Source organism: Schistocerca serialis, chromosome 1, assembly GCF_023864345.2.
Source record: "Schistocerca serialis cubense isolate TAMUIC-IGC-003099 chromosome 1, iqSchSeri2.2, whole genome shotgun sequence".
Classification (NCBI taxonomy): Eukaryota; Metazoa; Arthropoda; class Insecta; order Orthoptera; family Acrididae; genus Schistocerca; species Schistocerca serialis.
In genome coordinates this window covers 691,547,820-691,565,832 of record NC_064638.1, presented here as the reverse complement: position 1 = coordinate 691,565,832, position 18,013 = coordinate 691,547,820, and the positions used below count along the sequence as shown (strand labels likewise).

Below are 18,013 nucleotides of genomic sequence, written 5' to 3'. Positions count from 1 at the left end.
ATAGTGAGATATGAGTGAACAATGTGGCATTACATTATTTAATACGTTATTTGTGAAAAAAAGTATTGTATACCAGGAGTAAATCTAATGATTGTCTCTAACTAGAAGTCTGTAAATATATGTGTATATGAATTAGCTTCTTTTAAATTGATCTAAATTTGTAAATACTTTGACGTGTCCTATATCCTTGTAAAAATAGATCTACGGATGAATAAAGCTACTACCACCACTACTACTCCTCTAACTACTACATGTTAAATGGCTGTCATTTGTAAATACTATGCTTGTGGTAAATGCGCAATGCTCGAACAACAAGTCGCAGGCGATCTTTGTTTTACATGCTGCAACGTAAACAGGCGGAACATCTGTGAGAGGCGTGCAAAAACAGTGAGCAGTGGTGAGGAGCTTTGGGGTTAAAGGTTTTAAGTCCTTAAGTAGTTGGTACTTTTGTAATAAAATGGCACGAGTTTTGGTTGGTGTGAAGCGCGTTATAGATTATGCTGTTAAGGTGTGTAATTAACATTTCTGTTCTCAATTTCTTTAATCGAAATGTTTGGAGAAAATTTCTAAATCTATAAGTTCTCCGAATATACGAAAAGAAAGAAACTTACATAATCAGTCACCTCACACATATTAAAAGCCTTTCTATTTTACATTTTCAGATTCGTGTGAAACCAGATAAAACAGGCGTTGTTACAGATGGAGTCAAACACTCCATGAATCCATTTGATGAAATCGCCGTGGAGGAGGCGGTTCGAATGAAAGAAAAAAAATTAGCCGCAGAAATAGTTGCTGTTTCTTGTGGACCAGCCCAAGCGCAAGTAAAATAATTCGTAAATTTCCTGTAAGAATATGCGACTCAAAGCAATGTAGTGCAAAAGTGTTTAGGGATCTAAGTTCTGATGGTTTCTTCATGAACTTTTCTTGCACCTAGGCCCACTCATTTCGAATTTTGTAGACGTAATATGTTAACAACTTGCTGTAGTTCAGAAAGAACCCCTTGATTTGAAGTCTTATGGAGATCATAGAGACTTGCTACCAACAGAGTCTGTTGATAATTTAAACTGCATTTGTATTTTGAAAATTTATCTGTGGACTGCCGAAGAATGTACTGTTTTGGCTTCTATTATCAATCAGGTATTCCTCCTAGGAATAAAGAAGTCTATTAGAATTTTTGGCCAAAGATTTTGAATATGTTATTAAAAAGAAACTGCAGTTAGTGCATAAAAGATTAACACCTTTCCCATGTGCATGTATGTTTCCATTCTTTGTAGTTCCATCAATATAAAGTAAATTGTACATTGTTATAGGAATAGTGAAAATGTCTTGAAGCTGATAATCCTACAAATACACAGATGACATTCCGCTAGTACAAAAGTATCTACATTGAAGTTAATTCCCATAATAAATCGTAGCCAAAACAGTATTTTTCTTTACAGGAAACCTTGAGAACTGCTCTTGCGATGGGAGTGGACCGTGGTATCCACGTTGAAATCTCAGGTCCTGAATATGAGACCCTGCAACCCATTCATGTGTCCCAGATTCTTGCCAAAATCGCAAAAGATGAGAAAGCTGATCTAGTTATTGTTGGCAAACAGGTAAGTTTCGTTTAGGAAATATGTAAAAGACTTTTTCTTCTTGTACTGAAATAACGGAGTTTTCTAGCCTTTATGCAAATTATACTTTAGTTGACAATCAAGTATTTAACTTGTAGTTAAATCTATCTGTGGGGCAAGTAGGTATGTGGACATGGTCCTGACTTGACACTGAATTCGATTCTGCTTTTGACTGGAAGTTAGCCTCATTAGGTGTCTACTTTCAGGAGCCCCTCAGTAAACATGAAAACGGTACTGCTAATGTACTATGTAAATATACAGGTTATAGGTAATGTCAACAGAGAATGACATCTTTAAGTAAAGTGCCATTTCTTGGCACTACAGACTTTTTTCCACCCTATATTGATTTCCAGTACTGACCTTTATTTTGTTTTCTAATGTATCAGAAAGATAAAAAGCACAAATGTTACAGGCAATTGATGATGACTCAAACCAGACGGCACAAATGACAGCAGCCTTCTTGGACTGGCCACAGGGAACCTTCATATCCAAGGTAGAGTTAACACCTTTCCCTTCCTTGGGATGTTTTTCAAATTGATGTTTATGTGCAACATCATATATTTCATGCATAACCTCTCATTCATTTGCTGTAAACACAATTGTTAGTTGATTCCGGTGTGGTTAAATGTCATGATTAGACAAATTATTCGTTGATGATTTGGTAATCTATATGTAAATTGCTGAAGGCTATGTGGGACTAAAACTATAGCTGTTTCATTGTATTTTTTAATCCTTACGGCAAATGTTTATATAGAAAATAATCCAAAACTACATATGTTACTCTGGTTGTCCTTGATTACTAGTTAACCTGTTGCCTGAAAGAAAACCAGAAATAAATTCTCCACAATAAATTATTCTCCAATTGAGTCTGAATAATCGTAGGCTACTAATACAGTTTCTTGATACAGGCATTATTTCTCTTTACTAGGGCTGAACACGCAGTACTAGGTTGGATTCTCATATCCACTATTCTAGCATAGTATTCAAATAACTGTTCAGTATTATACTTCAAAACTGTTCTCAAATCATACCAATCGCATTTTCAACTATAACTTTATGTATTCTGTAGCTCTGCCTTTTGGAATAATTCACTTAAAATGTGAGATGTTGTAGTGAAATCACAGGAAGTGGTTACTGCCAGGTATTAGGACTTGTGCTTAATTCAGTTGTTCATTAGTATATCTGTTTATTAACTGATGTTGGTATGGACAGAGAATATCAGCACACTATTATTGGGTATAAATGATATTTCACTGACAGAAGGAGATTGTTTTTAATGAGGAGGTAGGCACCCCTGTTTCAAGCATATGATATGGCAATGATATCACTCACTACACTTGTGAATGAATATAAATAACTTGTAAAATATTTAACTCCAGCAGTACAATGAATCTAACAGGGCAGCTGCCAGAAGTAGGGCATTTTGTGTTGCACCAAACTAAATACAGGACAGTCAGAATAATACCATTTCAGAACAAATACTTGTCCAAAAAATCAAGCACACAAGATTTTCAACACTCAGCACAACAAAAACAACAGCAACAAAATGCAGAAGCAAAAAACCATTGGTGTCATAAATTTCACTTGACCTATATAGCTGTGCTCTGTACCATGAACTCATACACAGCTCCGGAACCTGATACTGCAGATTTTACTTGATCTGTATGGCATCTAAAACAAAGCCTTCAGTACCAAAAAAACACACTCAAAGCATCAAACCAGTTATCCTAACATTCACTTACCCTGTCTGTTGAAAACAGTCCGCAACAGAACAAATCAAAACTTCCATTACTAATACCAAAAAGTACCCTCGTCAACAATGGTAAACCAATGTCCATGATACCTTCCAAGCAGTCCTACAGAGCTGCCAAATAATAAAATGAAAAACCCCAAAATTCATGAAAACATGCATCAGCAGTATCAGTATGCACAAACAGCTGTAAACACACACACCTGCAACTGATCAAAATGACTGTAGTAACTTGATTGTAGACAGCCTGTATTCACCCACTGCAGCAAGCAGTGATCTACACAAAAATTTGTCATATCTGTGACTGCCAACTGAAAAAATATTAAATCTCTGATGATAAGAAACACACAGAACTAATAATTCCAAAGATAAACTTGAATTAATCAGCCACAATACCCAACATCGAAATAACTCGCTAGCATTTTGGCACATACTCTTCCAATAACATCCTGACACAGCTTGCATCAAATCATTCTCTGAAATACCTAACAGACAACTTTGAAACATTGAGAAGCAGCACACGGGAGGGGCACCAAATACAATACATTGTCAACGGAAGTGACCTGACTGGTGGAATCAGTTGACCAGCTTTTCTCATTCTGTGCTGTTTAGTTACAAAATATCAAGCCATATTGTCAGAAGCTACATTTTCAGTACTAATAGTGGTCTCTTCAGAATTCCAACATTTTTGTGTTGGCATACATATATCAATGGGAGCAGGACAATCAATCTGACTTACAAATTACAAGAGAATGATCACGGAGTAACAGTGAACTAGCCTAATCACACAACAGCCTGAATAACACAAGGATAATTATGATTTTTTGTATGTTTTGTGGATTGTATTGTGAAGGAAACCATTGAGGGAGGTTGAACAAGTAAACTGAGATTTGTGGTACAGGTTGTCTGTTTTTGCTCAGGACATAACTGTTGCATTGTCATGCCATCCTTGAACTGTATCCTTTAGTATTATGTGGTGTGCTCTCTAGTGTAGAATCTCAATGTTTGAGTTGCTTTTGAGTGTTGTTATTGTCTGATTGGACTGGTGCAGTGTTGCCAGGTGTTAATATTACTTGTTTTCTTGTACTGCGGTTTTGTGTTGGAGCTTTGTCAATGAGTTATTGTAGTGCTGGTAAATATTGGCTACAGATTTGTAGCCTGCTTTGGAGTTGTTAGTTTGGGGTGTTAATGGTTCAGTATTTAAAGTGTACTTCACATTTGTATTAGTTATGGATATGACAAGGAAATTCAGTTGGTCATTGTCACCATATTGGCACCCATTGCAGCATACAGTGATAAAGTTTTCACTTTTATGATCTGGTGAGCGAGTATGTTGAATGCCATGTTTGTTAGGAATTTATGAACTTGACGGTAAGTTGCTGCGTTTCTAACCAGGGACCAAGTATTTGCCGTGTGTGTGTGTGTCTGTCAGACATTTAGTCTTCTGATCCAGAAATACAGTTGCAGTATAGTTGGTCACATGGAAACTAATACACATGCAATCTCACTGTAGGATGCAGAAATACATTAAGCTGATACCCAGCCTGTTGCACTGGATTGATATTTTATTGAGAGTGTATTAAAATTTTTACCAGTTAGAATTTTTCATAGATAGCAGAATCACCTGCAAAAGGTAGAATTTTTCATAGATAGCAGAATCACCTGCAAAAGGTGTCAGATGGCAACTAGAGTTATCATGTAAGTTATTGATATAGAACATGAGTAGCAGTAGGGAGAGGACGGGGTTCTTAACTCGCTGTGCCTTTGGCATTTGATCAACCACCTGTGCCATTAGGTCATGCCAGATGGTAAGTGCCTAAGAGAACTAGGTGTGTCTTAGCTTCGTACATGTTTGGTGGGCCTCGGTTTCCTGAGCTGCAGATTAAGTGCCAGCCATCCTCTTAAATGGAAGCTTTGTGTCTACTTCGGTATGCATGTGTCCTTGTGTCAACAGATGTGGATGTAATCCAGGAACTGGACTTAATTGTTTTGAATCTAGAGGGCCAGCCAAGTATGTTCAAGGGACGAGCAGATGTTGCTACAATGGAGATGACTGTAACAAAGCCAGATGGCAGCAGCTAAGATTGAAGGGTGGCAAGTACTCCAGTAAATGACATCCAGTGACCATGATGCCATTGTTGTTAGAGTGGAAAGTGCTAACAGGGCGAAAAGTAGATTGGGAGTGCTTCGTTGCCCTCATTGCAGCACACTTCTCGTATGTGAAAACTTGAGTGTGCAGTTTTTCCTTTACTTTCTACCTGCATTTACTCATTCTACCATTGGAACATCAATTCTTTTGCTTTTTCGCTTACTGGTAGAAGCACCTCACACCACAAACCATACTCCAAAGCGTCTACCATAATACAGAATTCTTTATTCTCTGGGTATCCTAATACCTGTGGTCTATTAAGCTCCTGTTAAATTTGTAAACTCCTTGACATTTTCCTCTCAAATATCAATGAGTCTTTAATTATAGTAATGAATGAAGTATAGCAGCATTAATTATACTGCTTGGAACATGATCTGTAAAATAGAGTTGGACGTGCATATGTGGCTTGTATCGTAGTTGGGTCAGGCCAAATACATGTTTAATTAAGGGTGAACCCCAGAAATTTAATCTAGGTGCAACTGAAATGTGTGTTGGAGAATTTTCTCAGTTAACTTTTCCAGCAGATTTGTCTAAAAGTGGTATATGGTCCTTCCAATCTTAGGATAGAACCAGTAAATCTTCGGTATAGACAGGTACTTTTCCTAATGACTCATCTCCAGAGGCAAGATCTGGGTCAGTTACCAGTTCATGCATTTAGCGCAAAAGTTAGGACTTCAAAATGACAACATTTGCTTTCAGAAAGGAAAGCCAGGGTTTCCTAAACTTCACCGCTGAAGATACCTGCCAGTAACTTCCAGTTAAATCAAGCATACTCAAGTATTTGACATTATAGAATCTAGCTAATATTTTTTCCATAAGAATGGTCCTCTCTTTCTATTTCAATTATTTTGCCAGGTTGTGTGTCCAGTACCAATCTAATTTCACCATTTGGCTTTTTAACTGCTACTCATGGGTTAAAGTAATGACTATCTGACATTGCAATAATACCCCAATTTAACATTTGATTTGTTTTCCTGTGCACTGTCTTTCGAACACTCAATGCAATAGTATAAGGTAGTTTAATGAATGGTGCACGATTTTTGGTTCAAATGGCTCTGAGCGCAGTGGGACTTAACATCTGTGGTAATCAGTCCCCTAGAACTTAGAACTACTTAAACCTAACTAACCTAAGGACATCACACACATCCATGCCCAAGGCAGGATTCGAACCTGCTACTGTAGCGGTCACGCGGTTCCAGACTGAAGCACCTAGAATCACATGACCATGCATGATTTTTAATTAACCTTTAATTACCCCTGGTTTTTCATGAAATACTTCAGCGTTTTTCGTTGAAACCTGTTGTAATTGCCTTCTTTCATTGTGTTTTAATCCTAGTGATACACTACTTAGTTTTAACTTGATCTTTCCATATATTTTCTAATTCTTCCTTGACAGTTCCATTCAGTTCCTCACTGCTAATAATTTCTACTTGTATTTCATCTTTTTTCCTTCCAGTTACTAATATATTTGGAGTCGCATCATTCCCCAGGGTATGTCCAGGACCACATTATGACTCATTCATTCTGTGCCGAATAACACTGATAAATTGATATTGGCTACTACTAACATGGATTGTAGACCTGTTATTCTTGATATTTGGAATGTTACCAATATTTCTTGCTCTAAGTATTGTTTGATCCACTCAAACCCAGAACTTCTACTTTAGTGACAGCACAGTACCGTGCAGGTACATTAAAGGTATTGTTATGTTTCAGCATAAAAGGAGTTAAGTTCTGGCATGTTTTAAATGAGTATTATTGGAAGCTGACTGTCAACAGTTGTCAAGTAATGTATAAAATGTCTGTTTCACCATTGGTTGCTTTTATTTTATAACTAAAATTATACAGGTTTCAGTCACAGACAATCTCCATGGCTTCTATCAAAGACACAAAAAAATTACATGTAGTGTACAGGAAATGTTACAAATTCTTTTCCAAAGAAGGGCAAAATATACATAAGTACTTACAAGATTAGACAGTTCAAGCCACATCATATCTGTAATTATTTAAATAATGGCCACGTCTCATGTGTAGAGCATGTCATGGATTCCAGTATACAACACTATCATTATCTTATATGCCAACGTCCCAGTTGGTGGAACTACTGAACTGATCAGGAAGAATTTAAGTTAAAACTTGAGTTGTCACACAGTTACTTCATTTTACTTTTAATGGTAGATTCTATAAACAAGCCCAAGGGTTTTCAATGGGGTGTTGCTTAGCTGGAAAATAAGCTGATATCTTCATGGAGTCAGGCAGTAGTAGTCGGCCGAGACACAAACAGTGACTGGGAAGTAACTGATATTGTGACCTTTAAGAGTTCCTAACCAGGAGCAAATTGTATAATATCTGTGTGCTTTATAGTTTAGTTTCTAGAGTTTTAGTGTGTTAATTTAATATCTAACGGCCACAGTTCTCCCATTTGTGTCAGAAAGTGAACAGATTTTGTGATATATTAAAAGTCCACAATCAGGGGCCAATTATTTAGTTTCACCTGAGTGCTTCGGTAGTTAGGTTTTTGAACCTCTGTGTATTAATCTAATTTATTAGACACAGTTCCTGCTTTTTCATCGGGGTCTATGGCAGAGAACTGCAACACGTGCCAATAGTCCATTTGTCTGCATAGTTTAGTTTTCCAGTCTTTAGTATGGACACAGACTGCGATTGTTGTGTGCGAATGTGAGCAGAGTTGGTGACACTTCACTCTCAGCTTCAGGCAGTGATGGCTTCGGTTACACAGCTTAGGACTGCAGTGGATGGGCACCACTGATGTGGGCCGGCCGTGGGGATCCAACGGACATCCAGCACGTCAGAGTCCTCCGATCAGTTCTGACTGGTGACCAGCCCTGTTATTGCTCACACTGAGGTTGACCCCTCACCTGTGATAGAGTGGGAGGTAGGCGGTGAGACTTCCCAGGCGGCTGCACGTAAGGCTTCCATGCTTTGTCTAACAAACAGGTTCCAGGTACTGTATGTAGCTGACACTGTCACTGAGCCAGATGCTGTCGCCTGTCCTGTTCAAGAGGAAACCTCTCAGCCTGCAAGATCCGGACAATCACAGATAGTTGGATTATTGATAGTTGGGAACTCCAACATTAGGGACTTTACAGGGCCTTTAGGGACATGACTGCCAAGAAGGAAAGGAGGCCAATGTGCACTTTGTGTCCGTACATGGTGGAGTCATTCCAGATGTGGAACAGGTCCTCCCAGATGCCACAAAGGGCATGGGGTGCAGCCAACTGCAGGTGGTTGCTCACGTCGGTACCAATGATGTGTATCACTTTGGATCAGAAGAGATTTTTCTCTGGTTTAGAGCAGCTAACAGAAGTAGTAAAGCTGCCAGTCATGCTTGCAAGATGAAAGCAGAGCTGACCATTTGCAGCATAGTCGACAGGACCAATTACGGACCTTTGGTACAGAGCCAAGTGGAGGGTCTGAATCAGAGGCTCAGACATTTCTGTGACTGTGTAGGCTGCAGATTCCTCCACTTGCGTCAGATTGTGGTTGGGTTTTGGATTCTGCTGAATAGGTCAGGGTGTCCACTATACACAGGAGGTGGCTACACGAGTAGCAGGGGCCGTGTGGTGTGCACTGGGTGGTTTTTTAGGTTAGAGGGTCTCTGGGGAAAACACAATAAGGGCTTCAGTCACAAAGGGCCGAACATAGGAAGAACATAGATACAGGAACCATCAGTATGACAGTTGTAAATTGTCGTAGCTGTGTTGGGAAAGTACCAGAGCTCAAAGTGCTAATAGGAAGCACTGATGCTCAAATTGTTACAGGCACTGAACGCTGGCTAAAGCCGGATACAAGCTCAGCCAAAATTTTTGCTGAGGACCTAATGGTGTTCCAAAAGGATACACTAAAAACAATTGGTGGTGGTGTTTGTTGCTATCAGTAGTAGTTTATCTTGTCGCAAAATTGAAGTAGATACTGCCTTTGAGTTAGTATAGGCAGAGGTCATTGTTGGCAACTGGAATAAAATAATAATTGGATCCTTTTACCGACCTCCCAATTCAGATGATACAGTTGCTGAAAGGTTCAAAGAAAACATGAGTTTGATTTCAAACACGTACCTGACTAATACGATTATAGTTGGTGGTGACTTTAATTTACCCTTAATACATTGGCGAAAATACATGTTTAATTCCGGAGGTATGCATAAAACATCATCCGAATTTGTGCTAAACGCATTCTATGAAAATTTGGAGCAGTTTCTGAGCCCATGCGAATAGTGAACGGTTGTAAAGACACTCTTGACCTCTTAGCAACAAATAACCCCGAGTTAATAATAAGCATCAAAACGGATACAGGGATTAGTGAACACAGGGCTGTCATAGTGAGATTGAATATTCCAACCCCCCAAATGCTCCAAAAATAAACGAAAAACATACCTATTAAAAAAGTAGATAAAAATTCAATTGATGACTTGTTGAGAGACAATCTCCATTCCTTCCAAATTAATAAATAATTGTAGATCAGATGTGTCTTGAATTCAAAGAAACAGTATCAGCAGCAATTGAGAGATTTATACCAAATAAATTAACCAATGACGGAGCTGATCCTCCTTGATACACAAAACGGGTCAGGACACTGTTGCAGAAACAACGAAATAAACATGCCAAATTTAAACAGACGCAGAATCCCCAAGATTGGCGATCTTTTACAGAAGCTCAAAATTTAGTGCGGACTTCAATGTGAGATGCTTATAAGTTTCCACAATGAAACTTTCTCTCAAAACCTAGTAGAAAATCCAAAGAGATTCTGGTCGTATGTGAAGTATTAGCGGCAAGAAACAGTCAATGCCTTATCAGCGTGATAGCAATGGAGTTACTGCGCATCGCTCGTTTTACAGCAGCATGAATCCCTAGTAACTTTTGCCTGTCCTCATTCTCCCAATCTTTCTTGTACTGCGAGTGCAACTGTCCGAATTGCGCTGTTAAACCACGTTGGGTCTTTTCCGTCCGTAACCCACTTTTTCGGCACATACTTGTCCAATGGGTGATCTACAATGTGTTTAAAATTGGCCCATAATTCCTCCACGCCCGTTGTACCAGAAATAAATGAAGTCGATTCATTTACTAAGTGGGATGCTAACAACTGCTTATCTGCTCTTTCTAGTAAGAATACTCTCCTAGCCTTCTTGACCGACTTTTTAACTTTCGTAACCATAGTCGTAATGACAACATCATGATCACTAATCCCTGTCTCAACACTGACACCGTCGATGAGGTCTGGTCTGGTCTGTGGCTACCAGATCTAAAATATTCCCATTACGCGTTGGCTGTCGATTTAGCTGCTCAAGACAGTTTTCGGATAATGTGTTCAAAAGTAATTCACACGACGGCTTGTCTGTACCACCTGTAATGAATCCAGACATCCCAGCCTATACTAGGTAGGTTGAAGTTGCCTCCGACTAATATAGTATGATCCGGGTACTTCTGTGATACAGAATGTAGACTCCCTTTGCATGATTCTAGAACTGTCACGGTGGAACCTGGTGGCCGGTAATAACACCCAACAATTAACTTTATTTCCCCTAGGCCTGTTAAACATGTCCAGATAACTTCACAATCACACTCTACTTCGACCTCAGTAGACACAACATTTTTGTCAACTGCAATGAAGAAACCACCTCCTACGGTGTCTAATCTGTCTTTCCGATACACGTTCCAACCCTCACTAAATATCTCAGGTTTCAGCCAGGTCTCAGTCCCGAGAATAATTTGCTCGCCACATGCTTCCTGGAGGGCAGTAAATTCAGGAACTTTATTCCGAACACTCTGAAAATTTGCTGCTAATATATTGATAGCTGAAGTGTCTTTACACTGAGCGCATCCTGATTTCCCTGCCTGCAGGTCGATTGGTGGTATGGAATATTATCTTAGTTATGTGACTGGATTTGTGATATCCTGTAAGAGGGGTCATAGTTTGTAGTAATTAGATGGAAAGTGATCAAGTAAAACAGAAGTGATTTCTGGCATTCCCCAAGGTAGTGTTATAAGCCCTTTGCTGTTCCTTATCTATATAAACAATTTGGGAGACACTCTGAGTAGCCGTCTTTGGTTGTTTGCAGATGATGCTGTCGTTAATCAACTAACAAAGTCATCAGAAGATCAAAATAAATTGCAAAACAGATTTAGAAAAGATATCTGAATGGTGCGAAAATTGGTAGTTGACCCTAATTAATGAAAGGTGTGAAGTCATCCACTTGAGTGCTAAAAGGAGTTCATTTAACTTCAGTTATATGATAAATCAGTCAAATCTAAAGGCCATAAATTCAACTAAATACCTAGGAATTAAATTACAAACAACTTAAATTGTAAGAAACATTCAGAAAATGTTGTGGGGAAGGCTAAATAAACTCTTATGTTTTATTGGCAGGACACTTAGAAAATGTATTGGATCTACTAAAGAGACTGCTTACACTACACTTGTCTGTCCTCTTTTAGAATACTACTGTGTGGTGTGGGATCCTTACCAGATAGGACTGATGGAGTACATAGAAAAAGTTCAAAGAAGGGCAGCACGTTTTGTATTAGCACAAAATAGGGGAGAGTGAGTGTCACAGAAATTATACAGGATTTGGGCTGAACAGCATTAAAAGAAAGGCGTTTTCCATTGCGAGGGAATCTTCTCACAAAATTCCAGTCGCCAACTTTCTCCTCCAAATGCGAAAATATTTTGTTGACACCAACCTGCATAGGGAGAAATGATCAAGACAATAAAATAGGGAAATCAGAGCTCATATAGAAAGATATAGGTGTTCGTTCTTTCTGTGCACTATACGAGATTGGAATAATAGAGAATTGTGAAGGTGGTTTGATAAACCCTCTGCCAGACTTTCAAAGGTGATTTGCAGAGATGTAGAACAAGATCCTAAACAGTGAATCAAAGGTGACAGGCAGGATTATTATCTGTAAAAGATATGCAGATGACACCATTATACTAGTCAATGGTAATGACAAAGTAGTCAATGAGATCTACAGCCTTTTTAATAATGCCCATCTTAATTTAAAATTCATTATAGAAAGAGGAAAAGATAACAAAATTACTTACTGGACCTAGAGAACTCGAATGCAGACAACAAACTAACCTTTTTACGTATACAGGAAGCAAACTTCCACAGATACTATTATTCATGAAACATCCTGCTACCCCATAAGTTATAAGCATGCATACTTCCATATTGTGATTTGCAGGTTGCTAAGAACCATGTCTGCTGTAAACTTTAACGATGAAGTAAATACATGGAAATTGCTAGCAGTAGGTAATGGATACCAAGCACAGCTAGTTGACAAAATCTTATGGAAAAAGAAGCAGCTAAAGCATGTAGAGTGAATCCAAAAATTACCCTAACTAAAGCGAAAAGAATTAAGTTTTCTGTATGTAGTAGTATCTCGGACAAAATAAGCGATGTATTTAGGAAAAGTAAATTGACTTTGGCCTTCCAAACTCGTAATAGGATTGCAACAATACTACAGAAGAACTTAGATGTAAAACAGTCAGTGTATGACAGGCCATGTGTTTACAGAATTAACTGCCAACAATGTGAAAAGTTTTACATAGGCCAAACTGGGCAGAAACTAAAGACAAGGTTTCTTAAACACACACAATAATCTTTTAAACACTTCAGCTCTAGGTTTCCACGTTAAAGCTTGCAATCACACAATAGGTACTGCTGATGAGAAAATGAAAATGCTACATCAAGCAAAAAAGTGTTAAGTATGAACCTTCTGGAGGAAATTGATATCTTTTGTAACTTTTAAATAACATTCAAATGATGTTCTCAATTAACAAAAATATTTGAAAACTAAGGCTTTCTTAGAGAATTTTTCTCATGTTTTTCACTTGCCTGGTTCTATTATATAGCCCGTCTCCTCCAATTCTACTACTACTCCCCTCCCTGTCACCCCCTCAAGCTAGTCTTCCTGGATCTTTATTAAGAATGATAATATACAGTAATGTCACCTTGTACTTTAATATAATTTGCTAACACACTTACACTTATAGCTTAGTTTTATAATACTAAAAGATTGCCTGACATAAATGGGACAAGTTTTATCTAGTACATTTTCAACAATTGATGCTAATGACACTATTATTGCACACAATTTTCTTATAGCCCCTGTTAGGTTTCCTCATTATGCAACTGCAGTACAGATGGATTGTATTATAGTTTGTTACCCACTTCATGTGGAACTATTGTTGTCCATTATAAACATTTATTAAATGTTTATAACTTCTCTCTTGTTATTTTTCATTTAGTATGTTGCACACACAGTAATTCTATTTTTAACTTTATTGTATCTGACATGGACTTCGGGTCAATAAGTTATCTTTTGCTTGAAGTATGGTCTTACTCCTAAGATGTATTTCTCATTTTAATGAGCAATAGATCATTTTTGTTGTGTACACAATCTTCATGTATTGTTATATTAGTCATCTGTAGCACAAGGTCTACATTCCGTTTAATGTTCTTTTAATTCTTCACATATGCAAGTACATATTTTGTTGGCTGGATTAGGTAAAGAATTTTTTTTTTTTTTTTTTTTTTTTTTTTTTTTTTTTTTTTTTTTTTTTTTTTTTTTTTTTTTTCCTCTCAAAATACATACTCAGCGGCTTAGCCTCTAATGCCTTTTAGCTAAAAGTTTATACGCATGTTTTGTCAATATTCCTTAAATCCAAATTTGAGCACATGATTGTTTGTACTGTGGTTATTTATCCCCATCCCCTTCTTTATGGTATTAGTATTACAGACATACTAGGCTTCTAAGCACTTTAATGAAGTGTGCTTAAGCACTTTAATGAAACTTCATTTACATATAATCTTTTTCGTTAAATGTAGTCAATATTTTACAGTGATTGTTCACTACTATAACTTACATTCATATGAACGCTGAGTGACATTCAACCTATTTCTGAACACTGTATTGTAGTTTGTTTTTATGTTATGGATACTATTTTCACTACATTCATGACATAATTGATGTTTATTAATGTACATTTAATTGAGTGTATACAATAATTATGATGCTGTTCATCAAGGTTATAATGTTGTCTACCTTGTATTGTAAAATTGATTTTACTCTGTTTGGGGATAGCAACTTCGTTTTCTGTTTACACATGAATCTACAGCAAAGATGTTCACCAAGATATGTTGAAAATACTTTTTAAAAATCTTGGCCAACTACTCAATATTTTGTACAACTCTAATACTTACTCCTTCTCTTCAGTACTGCTCTGTTTACGCTTCTTATTAGTGGGTTTGCGTCTAAAAGTCCTGTGTTGTAAACTGGAATTCATAAGCTGCCCTACAAATGAGATGCAATTATTTAAGTAATGACAGATGTGATGTTGTGGCTTAAACTGTTTTAACCTTGTAACATTTCGTATATATTAAATGTAATTTTTTTGTATCTTTGGATAGAATCGTTAAAGACCTGACACCGGTCGTATTTTGGGTTTAAAATAAAAGCAGCTGATGATCAAACATGCATTTTATAGATTTAATGAAATTCCAGAATAGTTGCAGTAGATGATGTGTGTCAGATAGAGTATAAAGCTACATCATCTAGTGTGAGCAGAAGAAGTTAAAACAAGGAACTGTAGAGGGCACTAGTTGTGAACTGCTTCCAAAAGACATGTTTATATGCAGCTGTGAAATTGCAGATTACTTTTGAAGGAAATTGTCAATAAAGGGGTGACATATATCCAGGAAACTGGTAATTCTCTCTCTCTCTCTCTCTCTCTCTCTCTCTCTCTCTCTCTCTCTCACTCCCCCCTCTCCCTCCCCCCCCCCCCCCCCCCCCCCCCCCCCCCCCCCCCCCCCCCCACACCCCCCCCCCCCTCTCTCTCTCTCTCTCTCTCTCTCTCTCTCTCTCTCTCTCTCTCTCTCTCTCGTGTGTGTGTGTGTGTGTGTGTGTGTGTGTGTGTGTGTGTGTGTGTGTGTGAGAGAGAGAGAGACTAGTTTTCTAGACGTGGGCTGCTTCATTATTGACAACATCCTTTACTTTAAAAGTACTCACGCTTTCAAAGGTGTGACTAGATCTCAGTAAGCATGTTTCTGTTAACAGTTAATATCGCATCAGACACACAGTGCCCCCGACAGTTACCAGTTTAACTTTCGCTTGCTGAACTAGAGGGCATAACTTTCCACTTGATGTCAATGTGCTGTCCATTGCAACTATTTTAGAAATCTGTTAAAACTAAAAAATTATTTTTAGCTTTTCACTGGTGAAACATGAGACTTTGAAATATTGAACATGTCAGAATGTAATTTCTTTTTTAAATCTAAAGCATAAAAATACTTTGTTTATTGAATTGTACAATTTTAATAATCTTTACATAACCATTCTCCTACAATATCATCAGGCATATCACTTTTATGTCCAACCGTACCTACACTGCAAAAGTATGAGCTTAGTTTTTTGTGTCCTTTTATGTAAGATATTCATATACCCATACATTATGCATTAACAATGGCAGTTCCAGATCCATTTGAAATGGTATGGATGTGATGGCTGAAATTGAAATTGGTCGTGAACTTAAATGAAGTACACTTCAGCAACTGGAGCGATCTTTCATTAATAGAATGAACAGTTGCTGATCAGCAGCAGTGTCTGAACATAACAAAACGGATGAATGTAAATAGTTGTTATGACAAGTCAGCTATGATAAACAGCTAAAAACACAGATGATTCGAAGTGATGTATGATGGCAGTGTTACTTAGGGACTCTGCCTGGATGTAGCTCTCATTGGTGAATTGTTACAAACTTCATTCCTCTGTAATAGGTGAAGTCTTTCTGCACCCATTTCTGTTCTTCTGATTAAATAATTGATTAGTTCCTTTGTTGTATGTACTTTTACTTATGTATGATAATGCCAGTAATTTGGCATTTTATTATTCTGCGTAACATACTTCAATTTAGACAGTGATTAGCCAACATCGAATTTTTGTGCCTGATCAAGTATTAGACATTTTCTACATTATCACCCAATGCTACACACCATAATATAAGTATTTACATTGTAATTTCATAATCGTGAGGCTGTCTACTTATTTATTTGTGACAGTATATATCAAATTGAAACATTGGTAAATAAACTATTGTATCCACTGATAATTCTACCTGTGGGATCCACTGAACTTGTCAGACCCTTTCTAAGTGCTATATTCACACTTTGGGCTGTAAGCTCTGCAGTGTTGTTCTTTTTAAAGATTTTAAAAATGATCTTCAATCCCTTGATGAAAATATATCTTCAAAACATTTAACATGGTTGCCACTTTTTCAGATTGAAAAGACAAATGGTGAATTGAAACTGACTAGAGAAATTGATGGTGGTCTTGAAACGATCAAAATAAAGATGCCAGCTGTCCTCAGTGCTGATTTGAGGTTAAATGAACCAAGATACGCCACACTGCCAAACATTATGGTGTGTAACAGTTCTTGTATCTCATGGTTTGTCAATTGTTACAACATACTTAAAGTTCATAATACTTAAATGCAAATCAAATATTGATTACAATAATTATAAAGGATGGGAAAGCTGAGATGTACTGTTCATGTATTTTAGTGTTTAATAATATTAATCTTTTAGTTTTGTTGTTGTAAACAAATGTTTGTTTTCAGAAAGCAAAAAAGAAACCTATTAAGAAATTATCACCAAAGGATCTCGGCGTTGATACTGCAGCACGAATTGAGGTGTGAGTGTGGAAGACCCACCAGTTAGACAGGCAGGTTCCATCCTAGCTGATGTTGATGAATTGGTCACAAAACTTAAGGAGGGAGGACATGTCTAGGCTTTTCATTATTATTATTATTATGTGAATGAACCTGCAATGCAAATGTGGCAGTACTGTAGCAATTACTGCATTCTGCACAATGTCATTCTGTGTGTTTACATTTATGTTGAAAATGCTTTTACAATTAAAATATAGAAAAACATGTTCAGTGAAGCTAAATTTGGGGACATTCTGTCCTTAAAAAAAGCTGGAACATATAAAATCAGTAAGAATTAATAGAAAGTTCATCAAATACAGAAGTTGGTTTAGTCCTGTAGTTGATGTGGTCTAAGTAAAAAGTTCTTTTTCTTTAGTTTTTCATGTATTATTTGTTGTATAGACAAAAATGTTGTGTATATATTCTCTCCCTACTACTGTTCAGGTGTCAAAAATGTAATTTTGCTATGAGTTGTGTATTCATAAGCACAGTGTAAAAGTATCTTGTTTGCATCTTATCACTGTCCCTGTCATCACCGAGCAAGGTGGCGCAGTGGTTAGCACACTGGACTCGTATTCGGGAGGACGATGGTTCAATCCCTTCTTCCGGCCATCCTGATTTAGGTTTTCTGTGATTTCCCTAAAATCGCTTCAGGCAAATGCCGGGATGGTTCCTTTGAAAGGGCACGGCCAATTTCCTTCCCCATCCTTCCCTACCCCAGCTTGCGCTCCATCTCTAATGACCTCGTTGTCGATGGGACGTTAAACACTAACC

The 18,013-nt window shown here is 37.5% G+C and overlaps 1 protein-coding gene across 1 annotated transcript; it reads left to right on the top strand.

Annotated features, from left to right (window-relative positions):
* Window positions 1-350: 350 nt before the first annotated feature.
* On the top strand, window positions 351-17,644 carry LOC126480729 (electron transfer flavoprotein subunit beta). Its single transcript, XM_050104002.1, has 6 exons — window positions 351-508; window positions 663-821; window positions 1,440-1,598; window positions 2,029-2,109; window positions 16,812-16,952; window positions 17,150-17,644. Exons 1-6 carry the CDS (start codon window positions 458-460, stop codon window positions 17,225-17,227), a joined length of 669 nt encoding a protein of 222 aa, XP_049959959.1. The 5' UTR covers window positions 351-457; the 3' UTR covers window positions 17,228-17,644.
* The last annotated feature ends 369 nt before the right edge of the window (window positions 17,645-18,013 follow it).

Coding starts and splice junctions, on each gene's coding strand:
- LOC126480729 (XM_050104002.1), top strand. CDS start 458: ATGGCACGAGTTTTGGTTGGTGTGAAGCGCGTTATAGATTATGCTGTT. Junction 509..662: donor TTATAGATTATGCTGTTAAG/GTGTGTAATTAA, acceptor TTACATTTTCAG/ATTCGTGTGAAACCAGATAA. Junction 1,599..2,028: donor TAGTTATTGTTGGCAAACAG/GTAAGTTTCGTT, acceptor CAAATGTTACAG/GCAATTGATGATGACTCAAA.